This window comes from Peromyscus maniculatus, chromosome 9 (genome assembly GCF_049852395.1).
Source record: "Peromyscus maniculatus bairdii isolate BWxNUB_F1_BW_parent chromosome 9, HU_Pman_BW_mat_3.1, whole genome shotgun sequence".
NCBI classification, from domain to species: domain Eukaryota; kingdom Metazoa; phylum Chordata; class Mammalia; order Rodentia; family Cricetidae; genus Peromyscus; species Peromyscus maniculatus.
The window spans coordinates 24284803-24304673 of record NC_134860.1 but is presented as its reverse complement, the minus strand read 5'-3'; the positions used below and the strand labels follow the sequence as shown (position 1 = coordinate 24304673).

Genomic DNA, 19871 nt, shown 5'->3' with positions numbered 1-19871 from the left:
CAGGTATAGCATTCAGGGGCACTCTTGGCTTCTAGCCATGGGGCACTATATGCCATGGAAAGAGAAGAAGGAAAAGGTTAATCTGATTGCCCCAGACCATGATCAATACTTCTGGAATAAAATCATTTCCTTGCTCACATGAGGAAGGATGAATGAACACTGGTTAGTGGCAGGGAAGGTTAAAGCTGGGGTCCTCAGGCAGCTTTGTCTCCAGCCTAAGCTCAGCTCACTTCCTCTGGTACCCAGTCTGGGATAGAAGAGATGCTGGGAAGGAAGAATGAAAGGGAGAAGTGCTTCCCCCACCCACCCAACTAAGGTAAGGTCCTGGGAAAAGTGAAGGGCAGTGTTAAAAAGAGAGAGGGAGACAGGAACTAACACAGCCTGTAGATGAGGAAATGGTGAACAGGAGAGGGGTAAGATACCACGGTTCTCAATGCTCATCATCCCAACAGACAGGGAATTTGTGTGACATCCCATGCTTATCCTGTGTGGGATATCACACTGATTCCCAGTCTGCTCACCAATACGACACAGGGGAACCAGTGGTGACAGCTGGTGGGGTGTCCTTGGGGGCCACAGAGGCATTCTCACCTCAGGTGAGCATAACTCAGGGTCTGAGGGCCCTGGACACTCAATGGCTACCAGTGAGCTTGTCTTGTGAGTTTCACAGACAAGGGGAGGGTGAGTTTTAGACAGTTTTTATCATAGGCAAACGCCAAAGAGGAAGGAAGCAAACAAAACAGCTTCCAAGAAAGGGATTGCCTCTGAGGGTTGCTGTGTTGTGAGTTAATAAACCTTTTCTGGGTTGAGGCGTGAGGTGGGGTGGGGGCTGGGCATGAGCTGAGATTTCTGCTGACCTACCCATGAAGCATCTGTGTCTGTGCCTCTGCATCCCAGGTCTCTGGACTAATGTTTTGGGTATACCCTCATGTATAGAAGTGAGACTAGAACCCTCCAAGGAGAGCAAGTGATTTCATCCTACCAGGAACAAGCATGAGTTCATATAAGAGCTTGGTATTACAAACCCTAAGCAGAAAAGGAGAAGAAAGATGAGGAGCCAGCCCAGAAATGAGAGCCCCAAACACACCATTTCTAGTCTCCAGCTACTACACACCAAGGGCATTGTTAGCTTTTGGCTAAAAACAATAATCAAAGTCCCTGTCCCTAAACTCCTGACCAGTTTCCACCTTCTATGTGTGTATGTGTGCATGTGTGCATGCACACACGCAAGAGTGTTGAAGCAGGGGGTTGGTGATATGCATATGTGCATGTACAGGCCAGAGGTTAACCTTGGGTGCCATTCCTCACCATGGTCTTGTTTTGATTTTAGACAGGATCTTTCCCTGACCAAATGAAGCTGACTGGCTAGCAAGGGTCTGAGAGTCTCTCTCTCCAGCACTAGAATTTCAAGCGTGTAGGGCCACGTGTGGCTTTTAACAGGTGCTAAGGATCAAACTCAGGTCCTCTTGCTTGCTGTCTAAGCCATTTCCCCATCCCCTTTAAAGTGGTTGTTTGTTGTTGTTGTTGTTGTTGTTGTTTATAATCAAGAGTCATTTTCTTTGTTTCTGATGCTTGTCTCAGGCTCTTCCCAGACAAGGCCTGGCCATTGACATTTGACAACAGCTCTCTCTCTCCTGACTAAGCTGCCACTCAGAAGTGGACAAGCTTATGTCCTATAACAGGGCTGGGGTGAAAGGGGCCGGTCCTCTGTGGCAAGAGTTGACTGTTCCTGATTGCACGAAGGCCCGGTACCACGTGATTCTAACTTACCACCATGGCTTCTCAAGCCTTCACATTACAAGCTTCATGTATCGTCTGAACCCAGGATTACAGCAAACCAAAGAACTAAGCCCCACCTGGGAAATGGTTGTTTTGTAAGCACTCAGCCACGTGTGTGTGTGTGTGTGTGTGTGTGGGGGGGTGTTCTCACGGTTTCCTGCTCATTTGACTCTCCTAGGGATTCCAAACCTTCTGACACTTCTGGGGTTTTGTTTTCTGAGGCTTGGAACCAGGTACTTAGTTTTGAGATGCTCTCACATGGCTCCAGCATGGGAATCAGGGATAGAAATTAGTAACCTGGTAGGGACAGTGTTTCTTACATTTTACCGTGTATCCCAGTCACAGGGGATACTGTTCGCCTGGCTCTAAGGCCGTGGACCTGGGAAGAGCAGAGCTCATGCTGTTCTCACGGTTTCCAGGCTTTGTCCACTGCGGCTGACTCAAGAAGCATACAGAGAGCCATGCCTGCCCACTGTGAACATATCCAACAGTCATAGGGCCTTTGTTAGGAAGATGAGACAGTCAAGCTGGCCAATCACATTCTCTACACAGTGACACTCAGGAATCACAAGTCTGTCCTCTTCCCCATTCTAGAAGCTACCATTCTGCAGAGCATTTGGTGTAGGGGACAAGGACAAATGGGTGACATTTTCCCACTGTGGTAGGCTAGCTGACTCAGAACTTCAGTTGGCCTCTTGACGCTGCCTTGACTCTCCACTCGAGTGCGTATTTGCAGATCCAGTTTGTATTGTTTAATGGCTGAGTTTCCAGATCTTTTCCAGATAGGCAGATTGCTCAGCTCCCAGAACTTCACACCTGTGATAACCATGCTTTGTATTTACCTGGCCCTGCCTGGGATCCAGAGGCTTGCTAAGTCAGTAGGGCAACGGTGATTAGTTCTGACCGGGAAGAAAGGCTCCAGTGCCAGGGGCTACCTTCCTAGAGGGAAGGCCACCAGCCTTCTTGCCTCGATGCCATCATTGTTGTCTAAAGTAGGTCTGGGGAAGACTAGGCTCTGGGTCTAAATAACACCACACAGAACATTTCCATCCTTCCCATGATGACTTTCAGTTAGGGACAGGAGTCTTAAAGAAAATGTAAACACCACACAGCTGGGTGCTTTGGTAGAAGGAGCTTAGAGTATGGCAGAGCTGATGAACTGCTGGCTAGTGGAAGAAAACCAGTGAATATAGATAGTGATCATTTCTGATTACAAAGTGCTTGGGAAAAGCTAGTAAGAAGCTAAAAGAAGCAGTAGATTAGAGAAGATGGGACCTCTCCCGGCTTCTCACAGTGGCGTTCAGTCTCAGAGGACAAGGAAAGCTGAAGGTAATTAGACCAGAGGAGCAGAGAGTGCAGAGTGATGGCCTGTGCTGCAAACTTTTCTCACTTCTGGCGTCCAGTTTCATTCATCCTTGGCTCTGTCTTCTGCAGTTCTTTCCGTCGGTTAGGTCCTGTGTCCTTTGTGACGTGGGTCTGCAGCGGAGGACTAGACTTTCTGGTCTGGAAAAGAAGAGGTAGTCTGGAAAATGATAGTCTCTCCTTGCTGGCTTCTGTGTAATTTCTGCCTTAAGTGTTTGTTCTTAACTGACTAAGTGCTAAAATGCCTCAGTAGCTGCCCCAACTCAGGGATGTCCTGATACAGGGGTGGTGACAGCCATAATCGGGTCTATCAATGTATTCCTTGACTTGTTCAAAACGTTTGCAGCCATTTGCACTTCAGAATTGAGGGTGCTCCCTGGTGTCAGGCAAAGAGGGAAAGCATGGTGAAGTCAGGTCTATATACAGGCTGAGTGCTCACAATGCCACAGTGGGACCAGTAACCACCCAGAGGCTACTCTAGCCACAGGGGCTGCAGCTTGAAAGTCATTCTGTGTTTCCTCTGTGTCTCCACCTACTGGGCAGCAGGGACTTTGCCATCTGTCACATCCATCATTAGAATCACCTTCAGCTCCCTATGCCCACACCAGGACCACTAGAAACATCTTTCTTTTTGCTCTATTTAAATGTCAGTCTCTTTGGACTGTTTATCTTCGTATCCTCAAGTCACTCAAGCCAAGGGGTAGAAGGTTCACTTGACCTTTGATTGTGGAAAGCCCTGGACTCTAGCTCAGATTCTACCACTGTTGCTATGCTCCTTAAGTAGATGGCCTCTCCAGCTTCCACATCCACAAGATGAAAATAACATTTCCCTTACAGGGTAGTGGCAAGAGCACAATAGAATGACAGAATTTGCCAGAATGTCTTAAGTACTTAGTCAGTGGCAATGAGTTCTGCTGTGGTCATTAAGAACAGGCCAGGTTCTTCTGTGTCTATGCCTCCTCCATCATCACCTGGGTGAAGCTCTCCACCATTACTTCCTGTGCTGACAAATCTCCCATTTTCCACGGTGCTGTCTACTGCACTGCCTATTGTACATGTGTTATCTATGTACACTCTTCTAGATCTACTGCACTGCCTATGGTACATGCATTATCTATACACACTCCTCTAGATCTACTGCACTGCCTATTGTACATGCATTATCTATATACACTACAATATATACTCCTAGCCAGGAGTGTATATATATATATATATATATATATATATATATATATATATATATATATATCATGGTCATTTCTGAATTATGTGGCCCAGGGGCAACATAAGATTTGTATCTCTCTGTGTGTGTTTGTGTTTGTAACTTGATTGAACAGCTCTCAAGTGTGAACTCTGTAGATGAGAGCCTCATGCCACAATGTCAAAATTATGGACAGTATAACACCTAGTAAATGGAGTGGTTTGAGGGATTTAATTTGCTGAAAGAATATTTACACCTAGAAACTAAACTATAAGAAGAAGCTCTGTAAAGTTCTGGAATAAAAATAAATATATCTGGATTCAAACACAAGACTATTGAATTTTGGCCCTGGCCTTTGTTCCTAGGCCATTTCTCCTCCCCAGAGAGGATCTGAGGCTCTCAAGCTACAGGAGTGTGGCAGTGTGACACAAGACGAAAAATCTTAAACAACCTGCTCCTCAGGCCTGAATGCCAATAAAAGAGTCACCTTACCCTTGCCATCTCAAAATGGCAGTCTTGAGGTCCCCCACTCTCAAGTTACATTCTTTTACTTGAGCCTTTTAGTGGCTGTATAATCTTTAGGACAACAAGGTACACTGAATAGTTTGGTAGAGTAGACCACCTCCTTGCTGAAAAACCTAAAGCTATTCTAACACAGAATATCATTCTGAGGATCCCAGGGAATATTTGGAAGCTCAAACACAGTGACTACTGTTAGCCAGACTATAAGAAAGGCAGAGCCTAGGGCCATCAGATCCTTCTGCAGTATAATACATCAACATCTGACAGTCTTGTCATGCTATACCCAAGTTGTCACTGAAGAGCTGTATATTTTCAAGAATGAAAAGAGACAGACCCCATTTTCTTCTAATACAGCATATATGTGGAGACTGGGGGAAGTGCCTGAGTGTGTGTTCATAGTGTCTGATATGCAATGATGGAATAGTTCTGACTTGCTAACCTAAAATATATCAAGATAATGCAGAGTGTACAGTGAGGTATGTGTTTGCCCATGTGACCTCCGCCACAGCAACCAGCAGAACCTTCCTAACTGCTCACTGGGCTCCATCCTTGTCAACCACATCTCTGCTTCAGGGTTATCGGAATCCTGATGTCCATCGCTACTCCTTGGTTCTACAGGATGGTGAAAGTGCACATAGGTGAAGCTTTCTTCTGTGTCTCCTGTGCAAGACTTTATTTGTTCACTATTTATCCACATTCTGGGTGTCAATCATTTGTTTTATTGCTTTGTAAAATCCCACAGTGTGAGCATATGTGGACATTTGGGATTTTTCCAGTTTTTAGTTATTATAAACAGCATGTTATGAACATTCTTGTACATTTTATTTTTATAGAAGAAAGAGAGGATAGGGAGGTCAGAGAAGATGGGGTGCATATGGAAGGAGGAGGGGACCCCTGCACACGCACGTCTTCTAGGTCACCAGGTGGCACGTGTTATTTGGTTGTGGCTTCTGCTGCCAGTTTTCTGAAGTGATTGGAAATGGATGTGCTTAACTCATGGACATAGTTTGTAAATCCAAATTAACTGCATCCTTCTAGTTCAAACTGTGCTGTCTGCTTCTGCTTTATCAATATTTGACATTTTAAGAGTAAATTAACTCAGGCACTAAAACTTGGCCAATCTAAGTGTTGGGTGGAATTAAAGGTAAAATGAATTGAAAAATATTTATAGCTTTAAATTCCATTAAGAAATTCCATTTAAAAATTCAGCTTCACAGAAGAACATTAAACAGTTGGGACTTAATAAATTCTGCCATTGGGTGAATAGAGTGTTAGGAACCAAGGTTTGCAGAGCCAAGTTAATTAATAGTAATTTAGAAAAATTGTATTAAGAAATTTGCTTGCCATGTTCCAACAAGAAGGTGTTGTTCAAAGCAGATGATGGGCTAAGCATATTGTTCTGTTGAATAACTGAGGTTTATAATTGATTAAAAATAGCACCTTGATGTCCCAGGCCCTTTTGTCTTTTGTCTTTTCAAAGCATGGTTTTTCTCTTGTGACTAAGGAATGGTCTGACTTGCCGTCACTGTAAATTTCTGCCTCCAATCCATCAGTCCTCTGGAAGCAGGATGTGCCTCTGTTTACAAGGGACCACAGAGCCCCAGCATTCTCATGCAGACACCGAGTTCCTGAATGGAATGGGAGCACCTCTCCCAGAAGCTGCCTGCCCTGTGTCTCTGATGTGCCTTTTCATTTCCCTTTTCAGTTATCTCAGGGGTCTCCAGAACCAATCGAGCCAAACTTTTTTACATCAGATTACCACTTACTACATCATTCACTGGCTGCAAACAACTGGTCCCAAAGTGACCCCACAGGTAAGGGGGGGTCTGGCTTCCATCAAAAGTAACAACAGAAAGAACCATTTTGTTCCTGTGTCCTAAACACCACTCCCACCACACAGAAAGTGTGGAATATGTTCTCTGAGATGGTGGTTGGGGGTACAGTGACTAGGATATGGAGGTTTCTAGAGACCATGTCCCAGCCCAGGAAACCCCTCTCTTGCTTATTGACATGACAAACAGTAGGATCTTTGTGTGAACTTTATTTCCTTTTATTTTTTTCTTGGTTGCCTGTAGCTGGAAGTTTCTTCAGTTCTACCCGGCCCTGTGATCCTGTAGACACTTATAAAATAATCACTCTAAGGCTTATATTAATTACAAACTGCATGGCCTATGGCTTCAGTTTCTGGCTAGCTAACTCTTCCATCTTAAATTAACCCATTCCTACTAATCTATATGTTGCCATGTGGTCCTGGCATTACCAGCATCTTGTTGCTCCTTCGGTGGCTGGAGTCTCTCCCAACCCTGCCCTTCTCTCTCTGTCTCTACTTGGATTGCCTGCCTGGCTGTAAGCTTTCTTGCCATAGGCCAAAACAGCTTTATTTATTATCTAGTGGGAGCCACACATATTCACAGCATCCAGAAAGACCTCCCACAGCACTTCCCCCATCTGTCTAATCAAAAGGAAGAAGCTTTTAACTTTAACATAGTAAAATTATATATAATAAAACAGTTATCAAGCAATAATTGCAGTTACACTATCTAGTCTATTTGTATTTGGTAAAATTAAAGAAAATATTTTATTATCCATCCTATTTTTGTGAGTCTGAAGTTTTATATCTAATTTACCTTTTATCATGGCTAAGGAAAACTATAATTATAACTATCTAGTCTTCAACTCTATCAAAGACCACAAAAGAATATAATATTACCTGAGTAAATAGGAAGTGCATGGGCGGCAACTCCCCAAGTTCTAGAAATGACAGAGACATCTGGCTGTCTGGACAGTCATTCAGAGTTCCTCTGTAATGTTGGGGCATCTGTCTTCAGCCTACAGGTCTAGAGTCTCTGGCATAGCTTTCACTGAAGCAGGAAATTCTGAAGACTGTTCTGCCCATTCTGGCAAAGTTTGTAAGTCAGTTCTCGCTGTGTCCCATAGAATGTCTGGCAGTTTCTTCTGAGAAGCAGGAACCTGAAGGACCATCTTGCCTTGTAAAGTTCAGTGGTCATCTTCCCATGGGTCCTGCATGTCCAGTCTATACAACATACTGTCAAGTCCAGGCAAGAACAGTTTCTTGCCCAAATGGCTAACTTTTGCCATAAAGAAAGCAAACTCCATATGGAGTTTCTTCGATGCCCATCATCTTCTCTGAAGTAGGTTCATGCCACGAGAAGAAATGTCTCAATGTTCAGAAAAGTCTAAGTTCCTAAAACATTTTAAATGCCTGTAGGTCTTTGAAATGTTTGAAGATTACCTACCTAATTGAAATATATTTATGCATACCTCGAAAACTTAACTAACTTAACTATAAGTTTGATTATCATAGATGACTTATTATTAATCTGTATTTCTTAATTATACATTACAATTTTAAATGAGTTGCATAAACATAATACCTAAACAAGATTAGAAAAAAAATATACAGTATAACAAAATTAACTTTAAATTTGTATAAATAAATAAAATCCATAGCAATGTAAAACATTTCAAACAAGTTGTTGCTCTTTAAAAAGTAGATTCAATAATCTACCCTTTCATCCTATCATATCTATATCCGCCTTTCTTCTTTAGAAAGAGATTACATTTATAATCAACCTGCGTTAAATAAAAAAAAATTCATAAACATTATTTTGAGAATTTGGGCATGGCTTCTCATACTACTTCCTGCTGATTGGGGGGGACAGTGGCAATATTATGGGGATCCTGAGAAAATTAAGAATTATAGTTAAATCTTGACTGTAGTAATCTGTGAGGCTGAATCATCTCAGCTTGTTGCTTTGAAGCTGTTTTGGATGTTGAATCATCTGGGCCATGGCTGTTATCTGAGACCTTTCAGGGGGACTTGGTTGATCAAACCATATTAGCCTGGAATCAATCCACAGGTTCTCATCTTCTGTGGAAACAAAAGTAGAATCTTTTTCCCAAAGCAATATATCCTTAGACACAAATTTTGAAGTTAAAATACCTTTGAAATATATATATATATATATATAAAACTCAGCAGCCTTTACAATCAAATATCTCTCTCCAGTTAAAAATCCTAAAGACAACACAATCCAGACTCTCTGTGTAATTTCCATATTCACATGGAAATTCACAGTGTCTCCTGTAAAATGGAAGTATCTGTAAGAATAAGACAATAAAATGATAAACAAGATAAACATTGTATAGTACTTGTATAGTCAGTGTGATGTGACAAGAGTCAGTCCTTTGGAGGGACTCAGCATGACTGTATTCTTCTTGTGATGTCTGAACCCTGGGAAGCAGCATCCCATTCTTCCAAGATTTCAGAATTCCCCATGAACTGCAGTGATGGTCCTGGACGCAGCAGCCAGAAGTCAGGCTTTTACAGTTAGATAAATATTTGATAGCTTGCAGGAGTGTATTGTTGTTGTTGCCTAAGAAGTCATTTTTACTTGTTGTGAAACTTTGTGAATGTGTATTCCTGTGATAAATCAACTCCTGGGTAAGCACAGTGTTTTTTAAACTGAACCCGGAGGAATCCCAAGCTCACGATAACATGATGTCTGAAGTCATTTGCTTTTAACTGGTCCAGGTTGGACCAGTTCACCTGCTGGTCAGATGTCTCACCAAAGCAACTGAGATGAAATGAACTCTGACTGAAGTCTCTCAAAAGCCCAAGACTGGGTTAACTAACTGCTCCTGGGGCAGCCGGCTGCTCGACCCCAGAGCAGAGACTTAGCCCCTGTCAGAGGAGGCTCAGCACAACTAGACAACAGAACCTGCTGGCACCATGGGCAGTGCCTTTCAACTGGGCTTTAAAACCAGCCAGTACTCTGTCTTCATGTCTCCCTTCAGCCAAGCTAAGAACCCCCTCTCTGCCTTCCTCCATCGGGGCTCCTCATAGGTCAATGCAGACTGAGCTGACAAGAACTGGTTTGGGCAGCCTCCAGTGGGTTGAGGTGCTGTGCGTCTGGAATCACCCTTCACCTAACACACAGACCCTTACCTCCTTGATTGGTTCACACTGAGTTTGCTCCCAAGTCTTCACTCATTGCTTTGTAATGGCATCACCCAGAGCTGCCAAGCATGGGAAAGAAGCAAGGCCAAGACATTTTGGAATTTGCTTTTATTTGTGTGTGTGTGTGTGTGTGTGTGTGTGTGTGTGTGTGTGTGTGTGTGTAGGTCAGAAGACATGTGGGAGTCCAGGGAGGGATCAAACTCAAGTCTTCAGGCTTATTGAAGCAAATACATTTTACCTGCTCAGCCATCTCTTTGGCCCTGGAATTTGCCTTTGAGTCTTTACAGTTAAGAAACTGACCCTATTTCCTGCAATGAAGTATTAATTACCAGTAAGGTGTAATGAAGAAGTTATGACCCAAAGGTTGACTGTCTGTAACTGCTGTGTTTCAGGTCCACCCACCAACTTTGAGTTGGAAGAGGGACTCACATATGAGCAGATGCAGGTAGTATTTCTGCAGCCCCAGGTGTTTTTCTTGTGTTGCTGTTAATTCCCTATTAACCGAATTTCCATCAATTTCAGACTGTGATTGAAGAGGTCCTAGAAGAAAGCGGCTATTACAACTTTACAACTAACAGGTAAGAGCCAGAGTTTCCTTCCAAAGGTGAAGGATGAATTGAGATTGTTGGACATTAGCTCTGCTTTCTCCATCCTTGGTTCCATAAAGCTTTATTTCTACAAACTGATTAAAACACTTTTATATTTGCTTTGAGTAGATATAGACATAGAGGGAATATGTGTTGCTCAGCTTCTGTGGAGACCTCACTACTGTGTTCTCCAATGAAGCAAAAGGTTTTTGCTGAGTATCTACTGGCTGCTTATTAGACAATAAACATGAGTCAATGGGAAAGCATTTCTGGGTTGATTGGTTCCTTGAGTTAAATAGTTGCTAGATCATTCTAGATGAGGTGGAAGCTCAGATATCCATTGTTCTCATAGTCAAGCAAACCACACTTTGTGTGGCTTTAAGATACATAAACTATTTGACAAATTTAAATGGAGTTTAGAATTCCTGTAGTTAGGCAACGTGATGCCATAATAATTTGAAGGTACTTCATTTATTTGATAGGTGGTTCTGGAAAATACTGACAAAGATAATGAAGTTAGTAAGATTTCACTGTCAAGCACATTTCCATATTGGGTGTGTCTTGAGTTCTCCCACTCAAAGACTGGAGTAATCATCCTCCAGCTTTAGCTCATCATTGCTGGTTGCCTTCCTCAGGGAGTACCCATTCCTGCTGTTTCCAGCCTTTCCTAACATGGACTAAGAACTGAGTAAACACCAGAGAAGTTCAGTGGAAAAGAAGTCAGGTCCTGGCATTTGGGGATTAGCCAGCACCGTGAAAGTACTATGCCTGGGAGGCCATGAGCTCTGGGAGCAGCAGCTGACAGAGGTGTCCCTCTGTGTTCCCAAGGAGCCATTGAGTTGAACCATCCACATCCAGCACATACCCCAGATGCTCAGGACTCCTGCAAGCAGGCTTCTCCTGGGGGAAGAACACTTCTTTTTGTAGCCAATAAAGATACTTTGTGGTGGCTTTCTAAGTTATTCTGAAAGTTTCCCTTAAGGACAGCAAGTAGCCTTGAAAGCAAGGACTCAGGAATGACTTGCTAAGGTTATTACAGGGAAATTACATTCTTCTTTGAGTTCAGTTCAGTGTCCTGCTTTTCTCTCCCGATCCCATTTCCATGAGCCTTTCTTGTGAATCACACATGAGATTATTCAACCACTTGCTCCTTTGGCTTGATAACATATTGCTCCTTTGGCTTGATAACATATTTCTAAAATATAACCTTTGAAAATTTAGCTGCTTGTGATTTGAGACTGCAGAGCCAAGATGATAATCGCCATGTTGCAAGGATACATTGTGGATAGAAATGACTGTCCTTACAGGTGCTCTCCTCCCACCAGCCCAGGGAGATGTCTGTATTTTCACTTTTGCTCAAGTGCTGAGCATACAAGCCTCCTGCTGGCAGTGTGCACATCTCTGTTCTGTTCTTGACTTTCAGCATTTTATTATTTCAAGTGCCCTTGGCTTGAAGTAGTGGGGCAGAGGCTATCATTGTATGGCTATTGTCATTTGTGTGTATTTCCTCAGAGGCTCAAGAGCAAGGGAAGTGAATAGCTTCATATTCTTGTAGAAAATCAAACTATGTGTCAATGAAAAATTAGGTGTGTGAATTTATAGAGACTTATGATTGGCATTATTGGTTTATTTAATGGTACCTCTCCACTCTCACTTGTGAATAATTGTAAACCCAGGTAGACACATACCAAATTGCAGCTTAATGATTCAGTGATTGACCAGGAGAGCTGTGTGTAAGTAAGGGAGAGTCATAAATTCTAAGTGTGGGGCTGAGGAGACAGCTCCATGGGAGAGGGCTTGCCCTGCAAGCATGAGAACCCCCAAAACTCAAGTTAAAAAAGAAATAAAACCGGCATAGGGGCTGGGGTGATGGCTCAGTGGTTAAGAGCATTGGCTGCTCTTCCAGAAAACTTGGGTTCAATTCCCAGCACCCACATGGGGACTCAACTCTCTGTAACTCTAGTTCCAGGGGATCTGACACTCTCTTCCAGCCTCCAAGAACACCAGGCTAGCAAGTAGTGCACAGACATATACATAGGCAGAATACCTGTACCCAAAATACTCTGTTTTACAGAATTTAGAGATAAAGAAAGAAGAAAAACAGGTGTGATAAAGTGTGCTTGTATCCCAGCGCTGGCTTATCCCTTGGGTTCAGGCCACTCGGTGAGTTCCAGGCCAGCGAGACTCTGGTTCAAAAATCAAGGGAGATGGTGTCCAGGGAACAACAGTCAAGGTGGCCTTGTGGCTTCTCTCTCTCTCTCTCTCTCTCTCTCTCTCTCTCTCTCTCTCTCTCTCTCTCTCTCTCCCTCCCTCCCTCCCTCTCTCCCTCTCTCATACACACACACACACACACACACACACACACACACACACACACACACACAAATGAGAGAGAGATTATTAACAAAATACTAATTATTATATAATTCTCTACAAGTGGTGTGTAACTGAGACCATTTAAATTAATTACATTTTTTAGTGTGATTGCGTGCATGAGAGAAAGCAGGGATGTTCATGAAAGGTCAGAGGACAACTTTGAGGAGTCAGTTCTCTCCTGTGACCATGTGGGTCTCAGGGATTGAACTCAGATTTTCAGGCTTGTCAGCAAGTACCTTACCCTCTGAGCCTTCTTCAGGCCCTATGATGATTTAACAATATTTTGTCAGGATAATGATGGTGGAATGTGTTGAGAAACATATATACAAGTTAAAAAGCAGTGCACATTGAATCTTCATGCATTGTTTTGCTTGTTCAGACTGATGAACACGTGATACAGGTAGATGATCACAGATGTTCACGTGTGTCTTAGTTAGGGTTTCTATTGCTGTGAAGAGACACTATGACCACTGCAACTCTTATAAAAGAAAACATTTAATTGGGGCTGGCTTGCAGTTCAGTTCATTATCATCATGGTGGGACATGGTAGCATGTAGGCAGACATGGTGCTGGAAAAGTAGCTGAGAGTAGAGAAGGAGCTACATCCTGATCTGCAAGCAACAGGAAGTGATCTAAACTAGGCATAGCTTGAGCATAGGAGACCTCAAAGCCCTCCCCCACAGTGACACACTTCCTCCAACAAGGCCACACCTACTTCAACAAGGCCACACCTAATGGTGCCATTCCCTATGAGCTTATGGGGCCAATTACATTCAAACTACCACAATGTGATACAGGTAAATGAACACAGGTATTCATGTGATACAGTAAACGCACATAGATATTCATGTGACAGAGGTAAATGAACACAGATGTTCATGTGATACAGGTAAGTGAATGTAGAAGTTTATGTGGTGTAAGGCTACGTTGAATGGTGTTGATTTTCCACTATGAAGAATCACTGGTTCTCGTTATACTCAGAACAAAAGAAAAATCCTATCACCAAGTTTCAGCAAAAGGTCAAGCTTTCTAAAACTTCCTATTGTATTAATTATTTTAATTAATTGTGGTTTATTTATTATTCATATTTGCTTAAGCCCGAGCTATTGAAATTTGCCAGTTGGCCAGAAATGTCTGTGACTCTATGGTACTCTTTCCACTTCCAGATCTTCCAGATGTCACTCATATCCATGGGGGACCAAGAATTACCCAACCAAAAGATAGGAGCGCTGCACTGGAGCAGAGGGCCTTTCCCAGTCAAGTTCAAGTTCTAGGCTTCAGCCGAAACTGCAAGATGCCCAGGACTAGCTGCTGCTAGAGTGGTACAGGAAATACCAAGTCCCAGAGCTGCAGGAATGTGTGGCAACCACAGTGCTGGGTCTCTGTCCCCTGTGTGCATTACATGCACAATGGTGGGCTAGTGGGTGCTTCTGTGAGAAAACACTGCAAAATGGCTCCCAGGGTAGGCGTGGGAGTAGCACAGAACTTTCCTCAAGGTTAATCATAAAAACAACTTCTATTTTTCAAAGGAACATTTTATACTCATGATTGCTGAAACTATGCTTAAAAGTATCTAGCCTTCCTTCTACACAAAAGTTTTAGATAAAACAATTACAGGACCCAGTGAAAAATATTATGTATTCCATTGTGTTCCCCATTTTTAATCTTAAAAGAAATTTAGAATATGATAGTTTGTAAATGAAATGATTGATTCTCTGTGATCCACTTGGGTGCTAGAGGTTCTGAGACGTGACACAGTGCAGACAGTATTTATAACCTTGCACACATCTGGGAACAGCTGTCATTGTTAACACCTGGGAGCAGCTGTCAGATACTCTGATTGCAGCTAGACTAGTAGAGTCTACTGGTGTAGAACGTGTGTGCGCGCGCGCGCGCGCGCATATGTCCAGGGGAAGAGGAGGGACTGATTGGGTGACACTTTGCTGCTAATCAAGCTTGCAATGTTTCTAGAACACTTTGAAGAAGTCACAGACCATGAAAGCGATAACAGCCCTTATTCTAGATCTTACCAAATTGCTTATGTGTAAGATATTTGTTTGTTGTTTTGGGAATCTTCCCAGAGTTATAAAATAAAATATAAATTCCTTCTTTACCCATTGATATGGCCCAAAGAAAGAGAAATCAGAATGCCAAATAGCATCCCACCTCTATTGAGATAGGATTTGCTAGGCCACTGAGTTCAAATTCCTCCTCTTCAACTGGCTTCTGATCACTCTAGTATGGCGTCAACCCAAACTCTATGTGTCCCCACTTCAAAGACAGTTCATTGTATGTAATTAGCTAGCTGGAAGATGAGATTACACTTTTAACTTCCCATTGATTTGTGTTATCTTTAACTGCGTTGATGTATTTTAGCATGATTGAATAGTGAATATATTGGCAGTCATTGAGACACAACTTTCCTGGATAGTATGCAAATCACTTAATGTGAATTCATCCTAATTTTTAGAATTAGTATGTTTAACATTTAAATTATATCCCAATTCCCTTTGATCACAGACTAATGCCTTTCCAGGTTACTAATGGATATTTTCTTTCTTTAAGCCAAGATAACATTTAAAATATACTAATTTTAAATATTAAATACAGTGATGAAAAATTTCAGTTTCAGCTCTCAAAACAGTTCCATCCATATATGAATTTTACATACAGAATCCAAACACTATTATTGATTCACTGAAGCAAAGTTTTATTTCTGTTTGCACAGTCATTTGTAGGTCACCTGACATGTGGCAAGAGGCATAGGCCTGGAGGGGCATGGACTTGAGTCACAACAGAAGCCTTACATAGAATGTTTTATGCTGTGGGGTAAATGCTCAAACAATCATATTCTTTCTCAAATGGTAATATATAGTAAATAAAAAGAATGGCATCCATTGCCTTGGTAAAGAAATCAATATTTAATTGAGGTATTTTTTTTTAAAATGAGTGCAGTCTACTGATGGAAAAGGACAAGATATACGGTTTCTCCATATCTCTTTTAGGCCACAGGAATGGCACTTATCACAGAACAAGCCAGGAAAATTAGCAAAAAGATGCCAACACATCCCCCTGGAACAGCTGCCCAGGCCCAGCTGTGCAGTAGCTGGGTGGATTTGCTAAGGTGCAGGCTGTGTGTGTTCCCCTTGAGTTGCTCCTGAGTCTCTGCAGTCATTGACCCTCATCCTCCAGGTATAAGGAGGCCCTGGAATGCAGCCTCTCCCCAGCAGTGAAGTTAGCCTTTCCAAAGTGCTCTGTGACCTTCAGAGAAGAACAAGACGTCATTTAGTCTTGATCAGCTGAATTGTCTTTAGTGCAAAGAAGTGGTTCCTCGAGATTAACGGGCCTCATCATCTATTCTTGATCGCATTTATGTGTTTTCCTTTTGTCTTGTATAATTTTTAATGATTTGTTGTATAATGAAATCCTGTGAAATGTTAAATCTATCTCCTTCCCAGTGACCGACTATTGTATGGGGTAGAATTTGAATTAATCTCTTCATATAACTTTCGATGCACAAATGCTTCGGCTAATTATGTTTTGACCCAGAAGCTCTTTCTGTTTATCTGTACTTGAAACTTCCATTCACTCCTTAAAAGCAAAACGTCCTGTTCTCAGGAAACTGGCAACGGCAAGTATTTGTCTTTGTCTTGTGGCAGATATGCAGTCCCTAAGGGAGCACCTCAGGAGGAGAGAGGGACAGACAGACAGACAGACACAGCTGGAGGAGGAATTTCAGAAACCTGGAGAAGTGCTGTTGGCTTTCACGTGGACATATGTGTGGCACACTAACGTAGAACACCGGTGGGTTCTGTTCTCAGCAGCACCTGTGTTCTCGAGGCCACATTCATGCATGAACTTGCGTGCACATGCACATACACTGAGGGGGCATTGTTAAGAAGTTTATACAAGTTAAGGTCTTCCTATATAAGTGCCGCCTGGAGCTCATTAAATGCAATGAATTTGAACACTCGGGGACAAATAGGGAACTGGATGACTATGTCCAGTTTCTTTGATACCACCACTAATTTTAAACTTAACTTTAAGATTTGTGAAGGCAATACTATTGGCTAGTCAATTCTATCAGTATTAATATGTACAGAACATAAACATTTCCCCTTTTTACTTCCCTCTTTTTGTTTGGAATTACATAAAATGAGCGTGCTAGTTTCTTGTGAAATACCCACATTTTCTGCCCATCTGAAGGTAGAACAATTGTTTTAGGCAACTTTGACTATTCACCTCTTACTTTTTGAAAATGCTGGTTTTCATGAGTACCCAGACCACCTGCTGGGCAGTGCAAGGTCACCTGGGTGGGGCAGCTTCTCAGCACCCAGAGCATGCAGCAGTGAGTAGAAGCGAGCGGCTAGCACACTCTGACCTTAACCCTGTGTGAAATTCTGTCTGAACATCAAATCTTTATGTTCAGGCCCTGGATGGGATATGTATGCATTTGCTGTCTTTTGGATTGTGTTAATGCTCCTTTGGTATAAAGTGACAGCTTTGGATAAATTGTTTTTAAAATTAAAATGTGCTGCTAGCACATGCCACTGTGAGATGCCGTTTTCTATGTGGATAGTAAGTCACATGTATCTCAAGGAAGCAACTTCATGGTGAAAATGTGCATGTTGTAAATGTAATATGCATGTTACATGTTTACATGACTGTTTACATCCTGTTACATCTGTGCAGCATTTGGCTGACTATATTGAGATGATTAAGCTCAGTTCATACTGTAAAAGTGGCTCACCTTAGTTGAGAGTGTGCTGTTATTTTTCTGAAAGCAAGATGTTCCCCTTTCCTCCCATTTTGTCCCATGAAGGCAGCTCTGCTCTATGTCTGGCTACTGTGGTCAGAAATAAGAAAAGCACACACGAGCAATGTGGCTGCTGCATGAGCTATTGAAGGACGCTTATGTTTCCCCTAAACAAGATGTTTCATCATTGTGGAAAGTCATGCCTTGTTGCCATTTTGATGATGACAGGCAAGATAGCTGCTTGGAATCTGTATGGTGAGATCACTAGTGAATAGTACTAAGTATTGGAAACATGTCAAGAAAGAACTGTCCCACAACACAAAGAGAAGTTTATACCAGAAATAAAAATCCAGAGGCAATGCCTGTGGACTGGTCACTGCTTAAGCATCCAGTGAAGGCCCCTAACAGAATCTCTTATCCCACAGTTTAGCTCTGCACTCCAAGAACCACTGGAGCCAAGGTTCTAAGAAAGAATATGAGACACTAAGTGAGTTTTAGCTAAATTCCCTGTCATGTTTATCTCACACTTTAGTGGATCTGAGCAGAAATATCACTGTTAGGGGAGCCTCATATTGTGACAGGACACGGTGTTTGTGAGAACCCAGAAGTCCTGCCTTGTAACGATGACAGATCATCCAAGGAAGTTAGTCAATTCCCAAACACAGTCCTGCTTCCAGTAGTTGGAGGACCAACATTCCCAGGGTAGGGCATCAACCTCACTGAGGAGCAGTCGACAGAGTGAAGCCTCTAGGTAGATCCAGAGGCCCAAGTGATCCCTGCTGCTGGCTCTCCTGGAACTAGCCGCTGTGCATGGTCACAGCAAGCTGGCCTCCCAGACATCAGCAGAGGCCCCTTTAAAGTCCCAGGACATGCTGGGGACTGCATAGGGCAGGTCCCTGTGAGGCACAGAGGCATTGCACTCCAGGTAGGTCTGCTGCTGCTGCTGCTGCCGCCGCCGCTGCGGCCGCCGACGCCGACAGTTTTTAGTACTGGGGACTGAGCCCAGAGCCGGCACATACTAAACAAGCATTTTGTTGCTGAGCAAGAAACAAACCCCAAAGCAGAAATTTTATCTGCCTGTGAGTGAATATGACTGTGCCCCTGGGGCCTAGTTTTCTTCCCCCTCTTCCAGCTCAGGCTCATTTTATCTGACAATAGAACCATTTGTGAAGGATTTGAGTGTACATGCAGAGACACGTGAACATGGCTACTCAGTCCGATTTGGAAAGGGACACTGCAGGTATTTTCATGAGTTGCCGGCAGCTGCTTGGTGGCTAGCTGTGGAAAGATCCCTCCTTTTTATTCTTCCAAATGGGAAACAGAAATCCATAGAAGAAAAACCTTTTCAGTATTTTTGCTTGCTGACATTTAGTGGCTAAAATCTGAATTGTAAGGCCTGCTGAGTTCTGTTGTTCCCAGTGGTGATTCAGTGGCCATCAGAGAGTGCTGCTGTCCTCCGAGTAGAGCCTCTGCCCTCCTGCAGCACAGAGCTCTTTCCTGGATGGCCCTGGGCCCAAGGCGTGGCCCTTATTCTCCTTAGTCTCTGAGACGGGACTGTGTTTTGTCCTAGCGCCTTCCACCTCGGTCACCCCAGCCTTGCAAGCCCCCAGTGTCCTCATTTCAAGTAACAAGACTGTGACTCTCCTGGAGGGGGCCTGCATTTTAGGGGAGTGCCAGTGCTTCCACTGTTGTGGAAGGCAACGAGGGTGCCTGTTGGCTGTCCCCCAAAGCTCTCTACGGACACTGTGAGTCTCTAATGCAACCACACAGTCATAGGCCGAAAAAAGGGAAAGAGATGCTTCTATCAAAGATTCACATGAAAGATGAAAGCAAATGTTATTTTTTTTTGCTATTGTGTAAATGTGCTCTGTAAAATACTAAAGAAAATAAAAATGTATTTTCAAGTTATTGGCAAATAATTTTGCTTTTGTCAAGGTTAAGTGTCATTTCTATTTTTATTAACTTCTCCATTCTTTCCTTTTGTGTTTTTAAGTCTCCCTCTTCCTCCACCCCCACCCCCCACCCCCGCCTGCCTCCTGTTTTTTTCTCTCTCTTTCCAGTTAGCTCCAGCTGGCTTGGATCTTGCAGTGTATCCCAAGCCGACCTCAAACTACCAACTTCAGCCTTCCCATTGATGGGATTAGAGATGTGCATTACTGCATCAATTCTACCCAAGCTGCCATGTGTATTTGTGTCTCTGGGCTGTAATTGGTGGATTCTCACAGTAGTTACCCATTGATACAAATGTTGCATGAAGGCTGGCAGGTAAGCTAGCTCTTGCCACCCACCTGGACCCCAAAGAAC

The 19871-nt window shown here is 43.0% G+C and overlaps 1 protein-coding gene across 5 annotated transcripts in view; it reads left to right on the top strand.

The window, feature by feature from the left end:
• The window catches only part of Nek10 (NIMA related kinase 10), a 201288-nt gene extending 181813 nt beyond the window's left edge, over window positions 1-19475 (top strand). For 3 of the 5 annotated variants that reach the window (XM_076544479.1, XM_076544480.1, XM_076544481.1), the window contains 4 exons: window positions 6573-6681; window positions 10241-10293; window positions 10371-10426; window positions 13978-15729. In XM_076544479.1, coding sequence (XP_076400594.1) covers window positions 6573-6681; window positions 10241-10293; window positions 10371-10426; window positions 13978-14035 — 276 coding nt within the window. In that variant the 3' untranslated portion in view covers window positions 14036-15729. Of the gene's footprint in view, window positions 1-6572; window positions 6682-10240; window positions 10294-10370; window positions 10427-13977 lie in introns of all 5 variants that reach the window. The other 2 variants (XM_015994002.3, XM_042284371.2) reach the window with 1 other exon arrangement.
• Window positions 19476-19871: the final 396 nt, after the last annotated feature.